Genomic DNA, 23051 nt, shown 5'->3' with positions numbered 1-23051 from the left:
ACTAGCAGTGACAGGAGTCATGACCACTGTATTGATAAGACAGTGAGTACCAATTATATTGAAAATTCATCTTTCTTGGGCTGGGAATAGAGCTCAGTTGGTAGAGAGCTTGCCTCGCATGCACAAGGTCCTGGGTTCCATCCCCAGCACGGTGAGGGGGGGGGACTAAAAATACATCTTTCTTACAAAATTTTAAGAAAACCAATGCATTGCAAAATCATTACAAATAGAAAAATAGGCAGCTTCTAAACTTATTTTTTATTCTAGTTGGTTACATATGATAGCAGAATGCATTAGAAAATGAGCAGTTTGTAAGAGAGCGATAAATGGCTGCACGTCTGTCGGGTGAACGAGAAGGAAGGAGACGGGAGACAGAGGCCCAGGCGAGGGACCCTCAGTGTGCACCCCGTCAGGAGAACCCCAGAAAGTTCCCACTGAGGCCTCCCACCGTCACGGCAGAGGTTCCCAAAGGGGAATGATGCCAACAGGGAGCAGGGAAAGACAGGCCCCTCGGGACTGGGGCCCGGGCCTGGGAGACACCCAGAGAAGCTGTTCTGGTTCTTGAAAATAAATGGGGTGATTGGGACAAAAAAACAATGGGACACAGGGAATGCCTAAGAACAGGAAAGCACTGGTGGCCCTGGGTGTGTTCCTGTTCTCAGGTCTTACAGATTCAAATGCCTTTTATTTCAGATATTTGCATTCCAGTTCCTCCCAGGAAAAACTAGCCAGTGGACGTCCACCACTCTGCAGGAGGATGAGCACTCGGGTGCAACAGCTGGCGGTCTGCAGCTGTCTGATGGACAGGTCCTGCCACGGCTTCCCTGCCAATTTAGCCGCCAGTCAGTGCCCACTAGGGAAGAAAGTTTTGCAGATACTTTAGAAAGGCAAGGGTGTGAATGGGCAATGTACAATAGAAGAAAAACAAATAATAAAATTTCATGATGCCTCCCGGTGATTAAAGAAATTCAAAAGAAACAATGTGACTTTTCTGAATGCACTACAACAATAAGAATGATAAGCTCTACTCAGTATCGCTGAGTATGCAACATGAGCGACCGTACTACTGGACAGCCCTTGCAAATGCATGAAAGTAGAAATCATCGATACTACTGGGACCAGCAATGGGTCATCACAGGAATTTGCCCTAACAGAATCAGAAATTAGAAAGTAAATTATGGTGTTACATGTATATAATGAAATGCCATATAGTCACAGAAAACGATAACGATTTCTCACCATCAGAACTGCATTCACAAGACTGTACCACGTGATTGGTACCTACAGCAGTAGCATAAATACAAAATCACGTAAGCAGGCACAGATATCTGGAAATTCACTAAATTATTAACAGTGATGTAATCTTGGAAATTTCTGGTAATTTTTACTTTTTTAAAAACACTTGCAGTATTATATAAATATTCCCCCCCCAAAAGTTTCACTTTTTACAGTCAGAAATAACCAAAAAGCTGATTTTGTTTTAAACATGTAGGGAAGCATCCATTTTACATATTTTACCCATCACGAAGGATACATAGGCTCTTAAGTAACAATCGGCTTTTTCTGCCTCTCTGTCTCTGCTCAGCATGAGTTAAAAATAACCACAGTTAATAAAACAAAAACAAAGCACAAGAGTACTACAGTTACAGAAGATGGGCACTTAAACACCTAAAAATCCACAACAATTTCTTCTTCATTAAGTTAATTTTCAGAGAGAGTAATTAGCGATTGCAGAGTTATCACTGAGTTGCACATCAAATCTCTACGAGGTACAACTGTGTTCTCAGAAGAAAACAGACCAAATGATTTCAGAAACTGAGGCAAGGTTTGTAAAGGCATCCTTAAAAGTCAGGCTGGGAATAATGAAAACCTGATGAATATGAATTTTTTTCTGGAGTAGCTGTCTTTTTGAAATTTCTTAAAGAACAAGGTGAGTCTTAGGTTACTCAAAAGTACTAAAATTTCAAAGCTTTTTTTCATCTGTACTTTTGTTGAGTAAACCTACTGCAGATCTGGGCTGCTCTGGGAGCCTGAGACTCCTTCTAGATCTCTCCCTGGGCTTTGAGCCAGGTCAGGATGGCCGTCTACCTACCTTGTCCTACCCCAGACACCAGCACCAAGGTGCTGTACGCACACGTCCTGCCGGCTTCCCACTCCTAACCAACTGCAGTAACTGGAGACGTCCCTCCCAAGCCAACTGCTTTGCACCCTCAAAGGAGAAATCAATCATTCCCTTATCAGTGACAACCTGTCATACTGAGATTTACCAGCAAAATAGAAACTGAATTTCACTAGAATCCATTCTGCAAGAAGTTACTCCAAAACACAAATAAAGATGGAAAAGACCCATGTCACCCCTTCCCGCATGTGCCCCTGCAGGCGAGGGCACCCACCCACCCACATCTGTGAAACCCAGGGGGAAGGCTGTCACACACGGTGAAGGTGTAACAAATCACACTTCCAAGCCGCAAACCACACACCTTGAGCTGTTCGTCCACAACTCTTGTGACTTCCCCAGCCATCGACTCCAGGGTCTCATGAATGGGGCTGGACATCAGGCCAGCGGCTCCTGCCCAGGAGGTACCACCAACGTGGTATAAATTTGGTAACAACTGGAAGGAAAATAGAAAGTAACTTTCAGAGTCGAACAAAAATATTTCAAAAGGCACAAAGTCACTGAAGAGTTAATGACAGGGTGGAAATGTACCATCAGGGATGATCTAGTCTCAGCCAAAGGCTTTGAGTGCAGATTAATAAACGTGGCCCCGACTCTTCATCTGCACGTACTTTTACTCAGTGAATCACAGCGGCCCTGGGAAACACTGGAGTGGGGTCAGCAGGTCCTCGCTGGCCACTCTGCCACGCAGCAGCTTGCAGCCAGGGAACCGTCCACCCCCCCTTGCCCTCATGTCTTTGTCTGGGGTGGGAGCACTGAGCTATTTTTACTCACGTTTCTGTTCCCAAAAGTATGACAGAAGCGTGAGTCAAAATCCACCAGGAGACTCTCTAGCCCTCTGCAGACACCGAAAGATGTCCTAAAATCCATCCCAATCCCGATACCGTCTGCCTGGAGCAGGTCAGATCCCACAGGGACGGGCTCTCTAGGACCAGCCCAGGCCAGGTGCCAGCTGGTGACATCTAGTACACAGCACAGGTGGGCGTGAGGGCCTGCCGGGCCTGGCATGCCACCGCCCAGCACCAGTGGTCCACCAAGAAGCCGTCCGCACCTCACTGTTGAGAGCCGTGGGGGCCCTACACTGAGGGATGATTGATGGGGGCCTGCGCTGGTGGGCCCTCTCCAGCCCCTTCAGCACCTAGGAAGCCTGGGGTGGGGCTGAAAGGCGAGGCTCTGATCTCAGGCAGCTCCTCCAGAGGCTACCGAGAGAGGATCATTAGGATAGACTCTGCTGGGGCCACCGGGACTTGCTACCAGTCGTGGGGAAATGTCCCCATCACCTCTGTCACCTGGGAAGTTCCAGGTGTTCTCGGAGCTCTGTGCCAGGAACCAGGGACAAAGAGTAATACGCGGTTGTCACTGTGTCACCAGAGTCTCTGATCTCTCCTCCAGGCTCCTCACCCGGGGCCCCTGACGTTCATGGGATCCAACTCCCAAGCCCCGGGACCCCGAGGCAGTGCTACTGTGTCACACTCTGGAGACCAGATTCTAATCTGAGAAAAGCTGCCCTTTACAGGAGACAGAGGGTGCGTCATGTTGGAAGGACGATGATTTTAAATGACTTATTACTCATTTAGACTACGATTGTCAGCCATTCAAGGTCCAGTTGTGCCCTTTGTAAGTCACACTGGGCCTGGTTCTCTGGAGGGAGGAGGATGCTGGGAATTGAACGGGGGCTACCCTACCAACCCCTCCACCTCCAGGGTCTAGGTCGCCCAGACGGGCCTTGAACGTGAATCCTCCTGCCTCAGCCCCTTGTCACGGGGATCACAGGCAGGCACCGCCCGGCCCTCCGCTTTTTATTCTGCATTTTGGTCACTGGGGGTCGGTGCGAGCACAGAAAGGAGGGACTGATTCAGTTCACCTAGGACTTGGTCGTGACTCGGCGCTGATGGAAGAGTGAAGTTGTAAAAACTCCTTTTTTGCCCCAGACTCCCGCGCAGTCTGAAGCCGACTCACCGTCTTCGAGTTCTTGGCGTCGCGCATGAGCCGCTCGGCCGCCTTCAGGTCCTCCTGGATGGCGTCCCCCCCGCAGTTCCGGAGGGAGTTGAGGTGGTCTTGCACTTTCACACAGATTCTGTCGATCATCTGCTCCAAACAGAAAAGAGTCAGCCGGAGGAAGCTCAGAGAGCAAGGAACGGGATGAAGGGGAGTGCGCAGGCTGAAGCCTCCCCCTGGCTGGCACCTTGGAGAGCTCGGCTTGGAGCCGAGTGTTAACTGAGTTTGAGTTTCACGCAGGAAACCTTCTGCAGCACTGACCCCAGGTACGGGTCCCTTTTGTGCCTTACAAAATGCAGCACTTAAACCCGGGGGACATTGGGAGATCTTGTAGGCACTCGGTGACACTTTGCTGATCTTTCTGGCGTGCAGGTGTGGCGGTAGGAACTAAGGAATGAGCCATGCAGTACAGACACCTCGGAGGTGTCCACGAGGTGACACCAACAGCCGGCTGGTCCCCACGTCACAGAAACCAGAACACCTTTTGGAAATTCACAGTTTTTAAATCAATTCAGTCACTTTGAGTATTTTTCTATGTGAATGAGGAGCCACTGGTGGCAACATGAAGCGAGTTGAGGTTTTATTACATTGACACAGGTCACGACAAAGTCAGGAACGTCTAGTTTCTGTTCTAGTAAGGTCCCCCTCTCAGGTCAACTGCTCTTGAATCATTTTCAGTTGCTCCATGATTCAAATATAAAGCCCAAAGGGAGCGGCTGACCATTACGGTAGACGAAACGCACCTTGGGAGGTGGGGATGTGCTGCTCCTCCCTCTGCACCCACACAGAGAAGCATGGAGAACGTGCCGCCCCGTGACTATGGTCCGTCCAGTGAGCACCCGTGTCGGGGCTGAGTGCTCCCACACACTCCCACCTGGTGTGCAGGTGGCCGGGCGGGCATTGAGGTCGGGCAGAGCCCTCCTGAACACATGAATGCCCTTCTCCAGTGGGCGTCTCCACCCTCTCCCAGGACTGGCTATGAGCGGGTGGGCTGCTGTAGGGTCAGCTGCCCTGCTGCTCCCTCTCCCCACCGTGAGCCCTCCACCCTTCCCCTCTCCACTTGAGTTGAAGCAGCACAAGACTCTTGTCCTGATACAGTGCTACTGGACTCTCCAGCCTCCAGAACCACAAGCCAAAATAAACCTCTGTTCTTCAAACGTCACCCCATCTCAGGTATTCTGTCACAGCATCAGGAAATGGACTCGGACAGAAACCAATGAAGAGTGAAGAACAAAGTGTGACTTAAAAATTTTCTCCAATATTTCTTTATTGGAGTTAAAGCTTGCCTATTTCATCTCCTTAAAAAAAAAAAAGTGTTAACTCTACAGGGATCTTACAAGGGTCCTGTCCCATCTGGTAAGTTATTTGGCAGGAGACAATCTAATAATTCTTTTTCAATTAAATTCACACCTCTGTATTTATTTTTAATCATTTGATATCATAACTATAGGAAGTCTGTCCTACTCCTCTCACCAACTCGACCACAGCAGAAGCTTTACCAGCCTGCTCAGAAGTGGTAAGTTCTGAGTTCAGAGGCCGGGTCTGCCTGCAGCAGAGCCGCCATCCCTCAACTTCCTGCTTTATATAATCAGGCTTGTGTTGTTGACCCAACTTCCTTTCTCATGTGCTAAAAGACTCTGTAAATAACGCCTCTATAAGCACCTGCTACGTTGGCAGAGGGTCTGGGGATCACCCACAGGTCCCACCGGGGCAAGCACACGGAGGCTGCCTGGGGACGCCCCTCACCTCACACTCCCTCCAGCTAAAACAAGGAAGCCTGAGGGCAGGAGCCACATCTTAACTTCCAGGCCCACAGAATGTGATGCAGGGAGCTAACGACACGCTTGAAAAGACTTCTTACTTGATAGAAACCCCAACTCCTCAAACTGTCACGTAGATCTGTGCTTCCTGAAGCAAAAGGGCCATCGATAATTCCTATCTTACTAAAACTGGACCCTGATTCCAGAGACAGACGAAGCACACAGTGAGAGAGGACCCACAGACCGCGGGGGCCACAGAGGTCTCAGGTGAAGGCGTGTGACCGTGGCACGCAGCTTTGCTGATCAGGAAACACGAGCCTCCCCACGGGGAACGGCCTCGAGGGAGCGTTTCAAAACCAGTCCCAGGGGAGCACCAAAATCACTTTTCTAATTCAAATGAGACTCAATCTCACATCCCTAAGACGATTCCGGCCTGTGCGTCAGGGCCACCATCACCCGCGGATCCCGTTCCCACGCCAGAGCCCGCGGCAAGCTGTTCAGAGGACATGGAAGGACAGCCGAGCGCAAACTGGAGGTTCTGAACGGGAAACAGGAGCTGGCTCTCAGTTTACGACTCTTGTCCCTAAAGTACACGGACATGAGGAACGAAGGGGACTGCGGGCTGAGGGCTGCACCTCCTGATGTCCCCCAGGAGACCCCGCGGTCGAGTGCAGATCCCGTCCCGACCTCCTGACAGGACCCCTCGCACCCAAGTCTCCTAACGTGACACAAGAGAGTCGTGGACCAGTCGTCTGAGCTCATTTCCTTCCTAGAAAACACACACTGTCACTCTGAGACATGTCCTCCCCACCGGCCGACCTGCTCCCTGGAGAAGACGGGACAGCAGGCAGCCCCCCAGCCCGCCTCGCACAGGCCGGACCCAGCCCTCCTTCCCCGTCTCCCCCTCAGGCTTCACGCACTCCAGGGCCAGGTCATCCCCGCAGCACCTGTGGGGCAGCTGCTGTCCTTGTCACTGCTCTTCAGAGGAGGACGCCCAGGCCACAGAGGTGGTGAACGACCCACAGAAGGCACGCGGACAGGAGCAGCACAGCCGGATTCACTCGGGGCCACCGGACTCGGGAGTGCAAGTTCCTGACTAACAGGGCACGTCCCCTCCACCAGAGATGCGGGAGGAGAGGGCCCTGGGCACAGGCTCAGTGCAACGGAGAGAGCGCCTCAGTGGACAGGCGCAGGGCTCCGGGGGGTTCCAGGGCGCGTGGGCAGCAGGAGCCGACCTCAGCAGCACCAGTCTGCACCAGAAGGAGCCCGTGGACAACGAGGGTGAGAGACCGAAGAGCAGAGCTCGGCAAAGCAGGCGGCGCTGGCCCGTGTTTGTGAGGCCCAAGGCACAGCCAGCCCCGCTCACGGCTGCTCCGGGCTGCACAGTGGGCGAGGAGCTGCCCGGGAACCGTCCAGCTGGGAACCCGGAATATCTACCTGGATCCTGAAGAAACCGTTCCTGACTCCTGATCAAGAGGGTTTACGAGGTGGAAAGAAGGGACAGGAGCTGAGGGCACAGGGACCCTCACGGAGCTTTCCTAATCAGAGCCGACAGACCAAACCAAACACACAGTAGGTGGGGGACTTCCGCGCCCCACGCAGGCCGGCCTGGTAGCCTTCGGGGCACTGAGGGTGGCGACTGGCCGAGGGGGGCGGGGCACTGCTCGCAGAGGGTCTGTGCTTTCTGAATCCAAGTTTCTGAAAACATCGTATCATCCCCCTAAGTCACTGGAATGACTCAAGTCTGAAAATTAGTGATCATAACACCCTCAGGAACCTCTGAAGTGAAGGGTGGCAGTGTACCTGCTTCCTAATGACTCAGGTGACTCAGAACGGTGGCACCCGGGCAGACCTGCAGGCCCAAAGGCTCCCCTGTGTACGATTCCCTTTGATGGGAAGATGAAACTTACTTTTAAGAATAAACATTAAAGATCGCAGCAGGAAATCTTTTGGGATGAGCAAAATCCCCTCTGAAGCAGAGGAAAGCCGGAGAGATGCCGAGTGAGAAAGAAGCCTGCACCTCAGAAGTTCATAAAGGAACACCAGGCAAGTCCCAGGCAAGAGTCCAGCACCCCCATGGCTTCCAACACAGAACCCTCACACAGGGAAATCACACAAGCCATGCACTACGGGGCTCACATCAGCCCCTTGCAGGGAAAATAAAAAGCCACTGATACAGTCGAAATACGTTTTTCCAACGTTCTGCTCCTTCACTACCATTCATAACTACCTTCTTCTCGGCACACACTGCTTTGCTTTTTCTAAGTTGAAAAATGTTTATGATAAAAGAATCAAATAATGAGGAGACGTACTGGAGAAGACCCCCGACCAGACCACACTGCCCGACAGCTGACCCCAGATGACCACACTGACACTGAGGCCAACCTCCTCACAGTCTCCGGGCGCAGCACACACTCACCAGTCACGCCACCTAAGAGGAACAGCGGGTGTTTAGTACAGACCGCTCTCATCCTCTCAAGAAAGAAATCTGAATGACACCTGCCAGGGGAAAGAGAATGCAATCCACAGGAAGAAGCCCAGAGTGATGGAAAATTCCCCCAGCAGTCAGCTCCGCTCTATCTGCACAGACACATCCTTCGATTCTTCCAGTGGCTCTCACTTTGGGATTGAAGAATACACTTATCTTCACGTTTGATTTGTGAATTAGGGAAAGTAGTAGTTGATACCATGAAACAGAACCTTAAAAATTCAGCATCCTTCCGCTGGCCCTCGGCTTGCTCGTCTTCAGGGCTGACCTTTCATTATTACAGAATCAGGATTTCAACACTGATGTTCTGTGATGTAATAATCAAGTCTTCCCTCACTGTCCAATTTGATATTAAAAGCCTAAGTCCTCCAAAACTCAGTTACAAAGTTGGAATTATAGGCCCCATAGAGAAGGACCTAGAATCCTAACTTCTCCTCAACCTATAAGTCGACGGTCTCAAAGTGGGAGCCTTCTGAGACTTCCAGTTGTCTTAACTTCTGCGATTCTACTCTGCTTCTTGTTTGTACCTCTTTTTCTTTGTTATGTTCAAGTAAGTTTTTTTGTATGGGGCATGTGGGGACAAAAATACTGAGTCCATGACTGGAAATATTCCTGCGGTGTCTTCACACTGTGTGACACAATGGCTGGATACAGAATCCTTGGTCCAGATTAGATTTCCCACTGAAATTAGTCGCTAGGACCTTGCTCACTTCTGCCAATCGGGATGGATGGAAAAAATCGGTTCTACTGTTCTCTTAAGAAAACCTGGGGTGGGACAGCTCAGCAGCAGAGTGCTGGTCTACCATGCAGGGGACCCTGACCCGACCCAGCACCGCAGCAAACGACCCCTGCGGAACTCAAGAGCTTTCCTTTCTCCTAGGGGTTCTGACCTCACTGTCCACTTGCCTCTGACAGCAGCTAGATGTGGATCTTTGGTCCACTCACTGGGATCAGTTTCAGTGAGCCATCTCAACTCCAAGACCCGTGTGACATGGGGTCCTTCTGTTCGGCCCTGGAACATCCGTCCCTGTCAGGACGTCTTGGTCATTCTGGTTCTGGCATCCCAACTTTTCCTTCATATTTTTTATGTCTTTTTACTACACATCATAAAATTTCTCTCTTCTTTTCCTTCCAGCAGAACAGCTGAGTTCATGTCCAATGAGCTCATTAGTTCTGTATTAGTTACATTTAAATTGCCCAGTATTATCTGCAATTTTCTGATCCCTCCTTCCACAGTAGCCTATTCTTAATATACAGACATAGCATTGGCTCAAGTGCCAAGAACTCATTAATTACAATTGTATTTAAAGTCCTCTGCTGTCCTCTGAATTATCTGAGCTCAGTACCTCCATCTATCTTGTTCTCGGATATACTCTTTGCTTTCTTCAAATATCTTGGGACCCTAATTTTGCTAATTTGGGGAGGAAAACAGTCAATACTTTTAAGAATCACTGTTACAATTCTCTGCTCCCTCTCTCACATGGGTAGAAAGAAGAGCAGTGAAGCAGCAGAGACTGGCACCTCCGTTTCTCCCCTGCACTCGAGTGTTAAGTGGTTTTCAACAAACTCTTCAGGATGCACAAGGACCTGGGCATCGGCACCCACTCAGGGAACTGCAGAGAGCAGGGAGAGCAGACTGCATGTCTCCCAGATGCAAATCCGAGGACTCTTGGACTCTGCTGTCCATCAGAAGTTCCTCATCTTTGTACATAAACCTAGACCACACCTTGCTGGTGACCCCGCAGGCTCAAAATCAGTGACCACCCTGGGCACCAGCATGGGCTGCTTCCGCCCTCCGTCTCCCCGATCTCCTCTCTCACCTCTTCCCTACATGGCTGCCGCTCTCAGAAACCAGTGCTACAGCCCCACTAGGAGTGAGCCCCATGAGAGAGTCCTCGGCTCCTGGGGGGCCCAGCGAGGGGAGGCAGGAAGCCAGGTGCCTTACCTGCTGGGTGGTGCTGGTGACGATGCCCTGCTGGAGGCGGTAGGCCTGCTCCTGAAGGTACTTTCTGGTCTCGTGGTTCCGCAGCAGATAGTTTTCTATCTGGAAATTAAACAGATGCATCTCTCAAGACTCTCAGTTCCCCAACTGAAAATCTAAGCACTGCTGTGCACGTGCTGCCAGACCTGGACCCCACACACGAATGGGACGGGGAGCTGCTGGTCCCTGACATTTATCATTGCTGTTTTTCATTAAAAAATTGACTTTCTTGTATTTGGAGTAATTTCTGTGTGACTCAGTAGCTGATGAATAGAAGCTGGTGTTTAGTTGCCGGAAGGGTCAGAGATCCTGTTTAGTGACTCCTCATCAGCGGCCAGCAAGAGGTGCCATTCCCTCAGAGGTGAGGTGAACACCCCCCACCCCCGACACGGAGCACGCAGGCGGGACTCTCCGAACCTCAGCCTGATTCTAGTTGCCAAAACCTTTTTGTTTTAAGGAGGGAAGAGACTAGCTACAGAAATTAAAGAGTGCGGGCTGGTGCAATCAAAAGACATACAACCAACCCCATCAACCCGTCAGAGCTTCATGTTTTCTTAAAACAGTAGAGCAAATAAGAAAATGGATTTCCACAGAAAGAAAAATCCTGAAGTTGCTTGGCAATCCTGTGCTTATGCCCAATCTCCTAAGAAAAACCAAAACGTGGCAGGGACAAACGATTCAGAGAGAGGATCCAGGCAGGGTCACACGCCCTGGACACACTGAACAGGTTAACTCTTCACAGTGGTGGACACTGTGAAGGGGTTTTAAAAAGACCGACTTGATGTGGGTCAATTATGCCAACTACACTTTGTTCACTTGTTGTTTTGTTTGTTTTCATACGGCCACTTAACACTTGGCTTTCAATTTGCATGACGACTCCCTGGTGAAGCGCTGCTATCACTGTGAAGCCCTCAGTATCATCACATTTTCATTTTCCATATGCTAAATGACTGCTACTTAACAGCAATTAGGAACAATTAAAATACAGAGTGTGATCACTGCCACTTGTGGGGACTATAATGAGGAGTAAGTACCTTTCTACTAAACATAAAAGAAATTATAAAAATGAAGAGATCCCTGGAAGGGAACACCGTTAAAGTGGCACCTCAATGCCCTGACATTCTGTGACGTTAGCTCTCTCTTACTGCCTCCCAAGGCGGTAAATGCTGAAGTGTGACGGGCCGCGGGGCGCCCAGCTGCAGGGCCTGGCCTTGTCCCTGTCCTTTCACATATGGCCTCACATTGGGCTGGCCTGGGTCTGAGGGCCACCGGGTTGTTCAGGAGGCTGGTCTCACACAGGTCGAGTGTCCAGGGCTGGCCCTGGGCCTCTGGACCTTTCCCAGACCCACCCATCAGGGTTCACAGACCAAGCCGGGAGGAATGCTGAAGGAAAACAGCCGTCGATGCTTGTCTCTCAGAACAAGCTTACGGGGAAGACGAACGGCCACTTTCCAATATCCTCAATGGCAGTCATGTGCCACCACTGAAGCTATCGGCATCTTGGCAGAACAGAATGAATGTTCCTTCCATGCACCATTCCAACTCCCGGGGTTAGGAAATGGGACCTGGGCCCTACCAGGGTAGAGCACTTGGCTAGCCTGGCATCTCCGGCCCTGGGTTCCACCCCCTGTACCACGGGAGAGGGAGGGAGGGAGGGAGGGCCTGGCTAGGGGCCAACAGAAAGGAAGGGCCAAAGGAGCCTTTGTCATATTCTCTGGACCCTTGGGAGCAACGGTGGCTGGATTTCATCTGGGAAGAGTGTTAGAGTCTGTAAACAAGTCTGGATGGCGCCTGGCAAAATGCCAGAGGGAGTGGTTTGTGAAGTAACAAAAGCGAGCCATTAAGTGTGGAGATTCCTTATTGGTTGACTGCTGTATCTAGTTTATGCTAATTAGATAAGCTGTGTAAAATGTTTAAATACCACTCTTATTCTACAATAAACGGCTCTCACTCCTGCTGTATCAATCTACACAAGTAGTTCGTCACCCCCTGGTTATTCTGCTGCAACCAGACTGCGGCAGAAGAGTCAGACACCTGCAGGCTACTGCTGCAGACAGCACCGGCACAGGGAGCGAGGAACTGCAGTTGAGTAAAGGAATCCTGCATTTAAAGAAAAAGAACTAGGAAGGAGGAGTGCTGACCAGAGTTCTTGCTGTCGTTGGTTTTTAGTGGATTAAAACCAACAAACACAGGTTTCCACAGGGCAAAGATCTACTATTAAAATGAAAACTTGCACATGTAACAGAGGAGTTAGGTGTTACAAGAAAAACCAACAGGAACTGTAAAACCAGCCATTTGTCAACAAAAAGCACAGATTCTATACTCAACACCTCTCCTGCTCCTGGTCCCCAGTCTCCGGTCCCTATGTCTCGCTCAGTTCTGGGCTGTGACGCTCTTCACAGAACTGGGTGAGCCTGGGCCACGTTCACAACATCCTGCTCACGGCCCGTGTCCTCGTCTCCTCTTCTCCCTTCTTTGTTCTGTTTTAACTGAGCCTTTTATAGAACTGCACGTTTCTTCTCCCCTTTTATCATACCAAGCAGCTCAGCATACCCAATCCCAAAGTAAAAAATCCCAAAGGCCACCAAATCCAAATTTTTGTGAGCACTGGCCGCTGTCATTGGTGGGAATTTTTACATCTGACCCTGGGTGGTGGGCTGCCCGCAGCTGGGCTGGGGCCGGGGCTCAGTGGCAGAGCCCTTGCCTAGCAAGTGTGGGGCCCTAGGTTCAATCCTCAGCACCACATAAGAATAGATAAATAAAATCATGGAAAAAAAATCTTTAAAAAAATCTCTCTATATAATATATATATACAGACACAAATTTATATTTTAAAAATGCAGCTGTGCTGAGTATATCATGTGGAATTACCTTTCGGCAAGACGCTTGAGGTGCACGTGAAACAAGGGAACTTTGTGTTTGAACTTGGGTCCCATCCTCGAGATGTCTCATTATGTGTATGCAAATATCCCCCCAAAATTTTTTTTTAAAGTCCAACTTCTGAAACATCTCTGGTCCCAAGCATTTCAGATAAGGCACACTCAACCCATGCTTTATAAAGTCTGTTTACTGTGTGAAATAGGCCTTTGTGACCCATCCGAGGCGGCTGCCCAACAGCGCCGCACCAGCGCCTGAGCAGTGCAGGTGCCGGGACAGTGCGTCCACCTGCCCTCCCGCCCTCACGGCACTGCTGCCAGCCTCCTCACTTCTCCACCCACTGTGACCATGGGTACGGTTCCTGAAGAAGAGTCACTGTTGGATCTCCCTGAAATAGGAAAACACGACCTTATCCACCTTCGCTGGCCCCGTCTGGACTCCTCCCTTCTTTACTGGCGCACATCCTTTCCCGTCTCTCTGAAGAGCGTCTTTCAACACTCGCTGGGAGGCAGATCCAGTGGCCACCCATCCTGGGTGGACGTCTGTGTGAGAATGCCTATTTCTTCTTCACTCTGGAAGGACGATTTCACTGGGTACAGACTCTTAGCTGCTGTTTTTTTCTGTCACCACTTTATAAATACTTTCCGCTCTTCTCTCTTACACGGTTTCCAGCAAAACGTGGGACGGAGCCTTCTCCCGTCTCTCAGCACATCGGGTGCCTTTCCCCTAGCTCCTCTGGATTCTCTTTACCTTTGTGGACTGGATGGAGAGGCCTGTGTAGACTGTTCTGGGCATTCGTCCTGGTGTCCCTTGGCTTTCTGGATTGATAGCTCAGCGCCTGTCACTAACTGGGGGACGTTCTCAGCCATCTTCTTCATTTCTTTCCCTCTCTTCTCCATGAACTCTGTGGCGTACGCGGTACCTCTCCCACTGCTGCTCCACAGCTCTGGGTGGTCTCGGGGTGTCGTCTCCCACGTCCCCTTTCTCTCTGCATCTCACTTGGAGGGTTTCCATCGATGACTCTTTCCTTACCTGTGTCCAGGACACTGTTGGGATCATTAATGACTTTGTTTTCTGTTAACTTTTAGTTCTACAATTTCCTTTTGGATTTTTTCTGGGAGGGTCTCTCCCGGCAGAGGCGCGGATGTTCACATTTCCTGTCGCTGCGGTGCCAGGGGCTTTGCCTTGTAGGATCCTTGCTTCTGTCTCCCCTGTTGTTTGGGGGTTCCCTAGAAATGCCTCACCTCGAGGCTGTCTTGCCGCTGCTCAGCTGGAACCCACAGCCACACTGGGTGTGTGGAGGCACAGTCAGGGAGGAGAGGCACTCGATAGCCTTGTGATTAAGTTAGGGGTGTTCTTGGTCACCCTGAGTCCCTGGGCTACGACTTCCACAATTGCTCGTTTCTATTTTAGTCCCGGGAGTGGACCCAGGGCACTTTACCACCCTCCCACTTCTCCAGACTGGTTGCCAGGCTGGCTTTGAACATGCGACCCTCCTGCCTCAGCCTCCCAGACATGGCATCGCAGGGAAACGTGAGGGGAAGTTTCTACAATGTTTGCTGTGACAACCGGGAGGGGCTTCTGGAAAGAAAGTTCACGCCAGGTTAGAGCCTCCTGGAGACGGGGACCTGGAAGTCAGATTCAGCCTCCAGCAACCCTCCCACAGTTCAGGGGTCTTCACAAGGGACCGACTCTCCTGGCTCCGGCTCCTGGTACGAGGACCTCGGCGACAGTTCACTGGGAGTCCCAGTACTCACGGTCTGTCCAGGTTTCAGGGTGATCCTTTATCTAAGAAAAGTGGCTGACTTCTGTTTTTCTCAGGTTTTCTTCTGTGGTGGGTGTGGGAATGATGATGGCCACACCCACTGACAACCCAAAGCCAGAAACCTGGTTCTCAGAGCGCAGGCTTTGCTCTGAGCCTGCTGAGGTCCAACGCAAAGTCAGATGCCTGACAGTCGCATACTCTTTTCCTATCTGCTACTTTGCCTGGTTCTCATGGTTACCTTGGTCAAGTTAATAAGTTTCCCTACCCTTCAGTTTCCTTATCTGCAAAATGGGGATACAATAGAACCCATCTCAATTGCTGTTTCAAAGATCACATGTATTCATTTTTGAGAAGCACTTAAAACAGTGCCAGGCACTCATGTGTAAAAGTACTTGTTAAGGATCTGATAAATATAATTATTGCATTGTTTTATTTTTCCTGTTTATATAGATGAAGAATATTAAAATTCAGAAAAAAAAATCAAGTAAATTATTGAAGGTTACAAAGCCAGGAAGAGTTTGCTTCAAAGTCAGATCTTCTGAATCCAAATCTTGGATGACATCTTTCGCTATTCCAGAGCTCTCCTCCCCTGTACTCCCGCCATCTTATGCCTCTTTATTCAACAAATACCTATAAAGTGTCCAAGAGTACGTGCCACGCACTGTACTAGCTGCTGAGAGCTTGTTAAAAATAATAAAAATACCTAGGCTCTGCCTTAGGGAGCTCACAGTCTATTAGCAGGGGAAAAAATTTTTAAAAAGTAAGTGGACTCAGTTGATATACAGCAACACCACAAAGCCAATGGCACAGACAAGCGTGAGAATCTGAGCAGATGGCCTACGTGGGGAACTAAGGTGCTCTGAGAAGTCCTGGGTGGCCTGACGCTTGATCTCAGTCTCTGCAGACACACATGGCAGTGTGGGAAGAAAGCCCACAGCACAGCCCTGACTCGGCTACTCGGCTATCACCGAGATCCTGCCTCAGTGTCTGATGTTCAGGGACTTGCATTTCTAGGGAGTTTGCTGAAAAAGGAGAGTAAGAGTTGGTAGGAGATGAAGTACAGGTGGAAAGAAGACAGATCCTGGAGAGAATGCCCGGCACCACCGGTCCAGACAGCCACTGGGGAGGGAGGGAGATATTTCAGCACATCTAAAATGGAAAGCAAGGGAGCCATAGAAAGCAAAATTGAGGACACCGAAGGCAGAAACGGAGGCCATCGGAGATATTGCAGGCCCCCAGGGAGAGGCTGCCGTCGACCCAGGAGTGGAGGCTGGGACGGCAGGATCTGGACGTGGCTGTAGATTGTGAAGTGCGTACACTTACATACTGTACATATATCAACGAACGCTCAATAGTTTCCCAATTTCTTGATACAGCAGGGAGGCAGGTCCTCTGCTGAGGACGAAGGGGAGGGAGGAGTGTGAATTAACATCCTGTTCCCTGCGTCTGCCAAAGGATGATGGGAAAGTTATCTGCGCCCAGGATCTGGCATGCTGATATAGCAAGAATGCTACTTGATTCCACTAAAATTTCATGGTAAGTCTTAGCTGTGTCTGATTCCTCCCAGTCATGCCTCATGCCTGGCGGGATCGTAAGAATACACACAAAGTTTCAGAACCTCGGTAAAGTAACAGAGTTCTGCTCCTGAGTTCAGAATGACAGTCACGCAGCTCAAGTGAGTTTACTGGAGCTGAGCTACTGAGCCTTCAGTACCTTTTGCAGAGCCTCTTCTGTCTTCTCAGGGCTGGTTTTAAGGGCTTGAGAGGCATCGTACATGGGAATCGGCATGAATCTCAGCGTGTAGTTCCTGGAGAAAGAGAAAACAATGGGCACGTTTTAAGATGACTTCCTGACATCTTAAATGACAGTCTTGGAAAAGTCTATCGCTGGAATATCGCAGCTCGGCTTCTTCAGCACCCACATGCAGCACCTGTGCCACCTCCTGAATTCACTCTGCCTTACAAGACTGGCCCAATGTTGAGGAATGTGCTTTTGTTGTTTTATTTTCATTTCTGAATTACATCAAGGAAATTGTGTAAGTGGAAAATTTATGTAAAATGAAAAATGTATGTAAAATAATGTAAACTGAAAATTTTCACATTGGGACTGAAAATGTGGACTGAGAGAAGGCCTAGGGGAAATGCCCAGCTGGATGGGCTGCTGGGTTTTAGTGACCACGGATCTGAAGGAACCTGGGTCACCACAGTGAGCAGGTAACACCAGTCCTGAACAGGTCCAGGGGAAAGATAAAACGTGCCCTTGCAAAGCAAGACCCTTGAGAATCCACAACTGCAGGTTTCAGGTCATGTAATAAAAAGTCTCCTAGCAACATCTGACCACTGGCCATTTCACCTTTATCGTTTGGACCTTGGCTTTTTTATTTCCTCAGTGGATTCTGTATAATGGGCAAAGGAGAGACTCATAGAGAGCGACTGTGAACCACAGAGGAGGGAGAGACGAGGCCAGGCCACCATCTTGCGGGTTCTCAGGATTGGTGGTGGCTTCCGCCCATCAGGCGACTCTGCCCTCATCATGAAGGTGAGAAAACTCACTCCAGGAGAAAGCTGGTGTCTTCCTGGCCCGTGGCTGGACACTGGCCCAGACCTGATCCCAACCCCTGTTGCTCACATGACCCCACAGTTTGTACTGACACTGCTGGTTCTTTAGTATGTTTTTTTTTTGTTTTTTTTAGAAAAGAAGAATCTTAATTGAACTTACTTTTCCATAGCAACAGCTATGTCCTGAAAGCCTTGGGCAGTGATGTTGTTCTTGTCCCAGATCACAGTCCTGTTGAAGACCAAACCGCGTGAGTGATGAGACACCCCCCGTCAGACAGAAACCGCTCACCAGCGGCACCAAACACCACACAGAGACTGCTGTGAGCAGGGACTGACAGCCACCTCCAACGTCACCTTCAAGCAAGACAGGATGAGTATCTCCAACGTCACGTCAGAGTCTTGCGTTTTTTGTTTTTTGGGGTTTTTTTGGTGCTGGATGGGACCAGTCCGTCTGCATGCCAAGTGTGTGCCCACCACCGAGCTCCGCAACACTGAGAAGTAACACATGGGCCCACCTGAGTAGCGTTTTCAGAAAAGCTGTACTTAAAAGCACCAGCACAGAGATCAGCTGACTAGTGTAATACCGATATTTTACAGTCAGAAAACTCTAAAACCTGATTCCCCCAAAACCCTCCCCAAAGCGTTTTCACGTTCTGTCTGAAGCTGTTTATTTATAAAAGCTCACCACCCACAGGCCCGATACGCAGAGTTCCAGGTACCGAGACGATCTCCGTTCTGAAGGCAGAAGAGAACCCTTCCGTATTTCCCTGTCCTGGTGTGATCAGCGACCCTGGGAACTGCACTGGCTCTGCTGGCAAAACTCCAGCTCCTATAAATGGCAGCTTGTTGGCTTGTCAAGCACAAGGCCTATTTTGGAAGGAAAGTCCTACACTGCCCCCAGAACATGCATGCTCCGGAGGTATTTTGGGATGTGTTAGTCCACCCTGGCACACGCGGTGAGGCACACTCAGTGTGTCTGGGTGACCCCGGCCTCACGACTGCTACTGCGTCCCCGCCCCAGGCCCAGGGACTTCCTGATAGTCACCCTGACTTTCCGAGACTCTGCTGACGCTCTTGGCTGTGTCTTCGGTGTAGACAGAAGGTTCAGATTCTGCCTTATGCCAGAGAATAAGGGAACCGCCCGGAATGGGCCCTGGGGAGCGGACCCTCGGGGAACCCGTCTCTGAATGACGGATGGTGGTGGTGGGACAGCATGGCATGTCTTTTTAAAAACCACACTTGGGAAAACTGCAGATGAAAGCTGCTTCAGAAACAGCTGACCCCCAGTGTGAGCTGCCAGCAGACCTCGAGTGGTCTTGGGCTTCGAGTCTGCATGTTGGAGGGGCTGGGAGTGGAGATAAGACCGTGGACTCACAACCAGGCACGGGCCATGAGCGATGCGGGCATTCTGTCTGCAGGACCAGACTCCAGAGGCTGGAGGTGCGGTAGCCAGCTGGGTTTGCGCAAGGACACCCCACGACGTTCTCAGAACTAGACATCTCCTGACGGTGGATCTCACGGAATGTGCCCACTGTGAATGTGCCTGGTTGCGTGGGACAACCCGGTGTCACTACTTCCTGCTGTGTGGCTCTGCTCACTTAGCACGGCTGGCAGAAGCCACCTCACTTCTCACTGCCGTGACCCACAATAGCCTACCGTCAAGACTGGCTGAACAAGAAGCCAGGTTGCTCTCCGTCAGGTTCAACTACTGAAGGCGACAGTCTGAAGGAATCCGTGCAAACTCTGAAGCCTCCCCCTGGACTAGCACCGCAGACCGCCTCCGTCTGTCTCCCTCCTGGAGAAGCCCAGACCCCCGGCACCGCTGGCTCCCCAAGGCCACCCACTCCAGGCCGGGAGTGCGGCTGCCTACCTGAGCTTGGTGTTGATCTGCAGGGCTTTGGCCAGCATCTTTGCCCCCATGTCCCCCATTCCGTTCCCGCTGATGTCCACTTTGGTTAGGGAGGTGTTGCTTCCCAGGGCGTTGATGATGATGGTGACCTCTGCCTTGAGCTTGGAGTCAGCCAGGGACAAGGACTGCAGAGGCTGTGGAGCAAGCAACACCCGGCACTCAACAGACTCACCCCACCACGTGCAGAGGCACAGGGACAGGCCCTGTGTGCAGCGCCTGACCTTAGGACCCAGGCTAACAAACACTGATGGAGGGACTGGAGGATCTGGCACAAGGCGGACCACGGAAGGACGCTTGGAGGAAGTGTGTTTAAGCTGTAGTGCCTGCTGCTTCTCTCCAGGGGGAGCTCTGCTATGGGGAGGGGGGAGAGGAACATCCCGGCCTCAGCGTGGCCCCGGTGTCCTTCCACCAGCTCTTATTTTAATACAAGGTGAAAGGGCACTGTAAAGTGCCAAAGAGGACAAATGCAAATTAAAAGCCAGCCAAGATCAATAGTCACTAACATTATTATACAACGACTATTCTAACCCCTGTTTAAGCTTCCGTGTGCATTAATTCACTTACTCCTCCCAGGCACCCAAGGCCTGGGTGCTAACGTTTCTCCATCTTCCCAACAAGACACAGAAAGGTCAGGTGACACAACCAAAGTCACATCGCCAGAAAACAGATGAACTGGGACCAAACCCCTTTTAAATAGTCTCGTTCCAGATTTCACCCCTTAACCACTAAGGTATGGTACCCCAGCTAGCTCATGCTGGAACTTTCTACCGCCACTCCTTAACTTTAAGGTTTTAATCAGAAGACACACCTATAATCAAACAAAAGCAAAAGTCAGATTTTGTGTGGATTTTTTTCCCCGGAGTTGGAGACTGGACCCAGGGGCCTTCTGCCACTCAGCCACGTCTCCAGTTCTCCAGGCTGGCCTCAGACAGGCGGTCCTCCTGCCTCAGCCTCCCGAGTAGCTGGGCTGCCTGCTCCCTGTCCTACCCTAAGCCAGGTGATGAATCCAAACAAGCCCACTCATGGTCCGAGCCAGAGCCTGGAAGCCAGGAGGGCTGGGGCAAAGTTCTGGTCAGCAGAGTGTCTGACCACAGCTCACTTCTCGGGCTCTACTGCCTTTCTGTGCATGGGTTCCCACGCTCCTGGAGCCATAACTGAAGTAGTGAGCGGGCAGGAATCTCAGGACTGAGCCAGCAGGACTGGAGAAGTCAGAGCCGGGGACAGGGACCCCTTCTGGACAGCATGGAGTGGTCCACTAGCAGCTCCGAAATTACAGGTGAATGCAGGAAGCGGATTCTAGGATTAACTATGGCTACAAGGTGGATGGAGTTTGGGATTGGGGCTCTCAAGATGTGCCTGGGTGGTCTCCATGATGACCCACACAGACGAAGGTATAACTGTATCTGCTCAACTAACCAACACCAGCTCCAGGGGACACTCTACACAGGGCTGTCTGCTCAACCAAGGGACACTGACTCCAAGGGACACTTGAGAGAGAACCACCTGCCAAAGTAGGGCAGGTGAGAGAAAGAGAATTAATGCATCAAGACTCGGCTGTCAACAAAGCACCATGATGGTTTGGTTGGTACTTGTCCTTTTCTCTGAATTTGTATCACATTGTCCAAATTTAATATATCTATGGTAAAACTGAAAGGTAATAGTGCATTAAGTAGAATAAATTTATGAAAGTAAGTAGACTGCAAGGGCTACGGCATGTAACGCCTCAGCCAAAAAGCCGATGTCGAGATTCAGGCAGGTTTGGTGAGACGGCTTCAATTTTCTCCATCTTACATTGAGGTAAATGGAAATGACAACTGAAAGTGCTTCAGACCCAGGCAGCCTAACGTTTCAAACAAAAGCAACTGCAATGTTGCTTTAATTGAGAGCCATAATCACACCTGCCATCATTTCAATGATCTCTATTCACCTACGACGAAAATGATGTAGGAGGATTCTTCCTAGGACTGGCAAGCCGCCAACTCTCCTTGTTCACAAACACCGATCCAGCACCATATTCAAATTCTAAGACACCCCAGTTAACACTTAAAGATAACAGGCAGAGTCGTTAATGGCCACAGAACAGCCTGAATGGCATGCATATTTATGAGGCCATTGTGCATCAGTAGAACGTTACTATTTGAATCTTCACTACTTTTTTTCTTTGCTCAGTGTGTTTAAGCTGCAGCTGTCTCTTGTCTGTAGGCACCACCAGGAGAAGCACCTTCTGTTGTTGGTCACAACACGTGTGTGTATGTAATCCTGTAGCACAATCTCTGTGACCTCGGCCCCCCACGCCTCTGTCCCGTGACCCTGGGTCCAGCAGGCTGAAGACCACGTGTACACCCAAAGGCTGCAGTGGAGCCCACAGGCATCTATATTTCCCCGCTAAGTGCCACCATGGGCCAATAAAGGATGTCACAAGTGTCAGACAGCAAGCTCTGTAAACACGAGGTCTAAATGTCAAAAGTAGAGATTATATTTATATATGCAAAACTCTCAGATAAATGAATCAAGAAGTAAGCCCCATGGTACCAGCTGTCTGTGAGATTTCTCAACTCACAAGACTTTTAAAGTGCTTTGTACCAACTGATTCAGCAGGTGAAAAAAACAGAAGCCACCTCCTTTAGGAAAAAAAGCCACCTACCTTTCAATGACATAAAATAAAAAGCCATTCATAGCACAGCATTATTAGCAACACATTAATCAAACTTTTGCATTGGTAGAGATAACATTTACATAGCAAACTTTATCATTTGCAAGTATGTTTTAAGTGAGTTTTAAATATTAAGATTATCTTTAAAAGAGTTTTAAATTATAGAAACAAAAGATCCTTACATAAGATATATTATTTTCATAAAATAAAAAAATTTTCTGAAATATGTGCTAAAATATTTTGGGAAAAATATTAACTACGACTCTGCAACACTGGTTTTTCTCACCCGTTAAAACCGGGCCAATACTGGAAAACTTGAAACACAAAGAAAGCAGAGTGCTACCAAGCCAAATCAAATGTGTAAAACGAACAGCATAAATTCTGAAAAGTGTACACTGCATTCTAATTGTGCCCCTAATTTTAATAATCCAGTGGAAGAGTCACAAAATATGGAGCTTATTAGCAAATGAGGACAGAGAAGTGCTGAGTCACTCAGTGATCCCAGGGGCCACTGTTTGGTCCACACTGGGAAGTTCATGCACAGCCCCACAGGGAGGGCGCAGCACGGCCCGGTGAGGAGCACAGGGCCTCCCTCCCTCAGGAACCTCAGCTTATCCTGGTAAAGGGATTTGCCCTCGTTTCCCGGTATGAATTCGAAAGGAAAAATAATACTTTTCCAAACTGTGACAAGTGTCACCTAAGTGACCACCTCATGACCTCCAAGGGAAGGCATGACAAGCCATGAAGGATGGGCCTTTTCACAGGAGGAATGCATGGATCTGGGTTTTAGGAATCATAAAAGCCGAGTGTGGGGACCAACTAGGACACAATCTTCCACAGTATGGGTGACATACAAGGTAGGAAGCCCCGGCTCTAAATTACACGG

The 23051-nt window shown here is 49.9% G+C and overlaps 1 protein-coding gene across 3 annotated transcripts in view; it reads right to left on the bottom strand.

The window, feature by feature from the left end:
* Carmil1 (capping protein regulator and myosin 1 linker 1) overlaps positions 1-23051 on the bottom strand; it is a 252454-nt gene that overhangs the window by 53826 nt on the left and 175577 nt on the right. For all 3 annotated transcript variants that reach the window (XM_077109704.1, XM_077109705.1, XM_077109706.1), the window contains 6 exons: positions 19474-19646; positions 17764-17832; positions 16759-16852; positions 10368-10466; positions 4136-4264; positions 2481-2612 (listed from right to left, as the gene is read on the bottom strand). In XM_077109704.1, coding sequence (XP_076965819.1) covers positions 2481-2612; positions 4136-4264; positions 10368-10466; positions 16759-16852; positions 17764-17832; positions 19474-19646 — 696 coding nt within the window. The remainder of the gene's footprint in view (positions 1-2480; positions 2613-4135; positions 4265-10367; positions 10467-16758; positions 16853-17763; positions 17833-19473; positions 19647-23051) is intronic.

Source organism: Callospermophilus lateralis, chromosome 6 (assembly GCF_048772815.1).
Source record: "Callospermophilus lateralis isolate mCalLat2 chromosome 6, mCalLat2.hap1, whole genome shotgun sequence".
Taxonomy (NCBI): Eukaryota; Metazoa; Chordata; class Mammalia; order Rodentia; family Sciuridae; genus Callospermophilus; species Callospermophilus lateralis.
The sequence above is the reverse complement of the archived record's forward strand: the minus strand, read 5'-3'. Positions and strand labels throughout refer to the sequence as shown.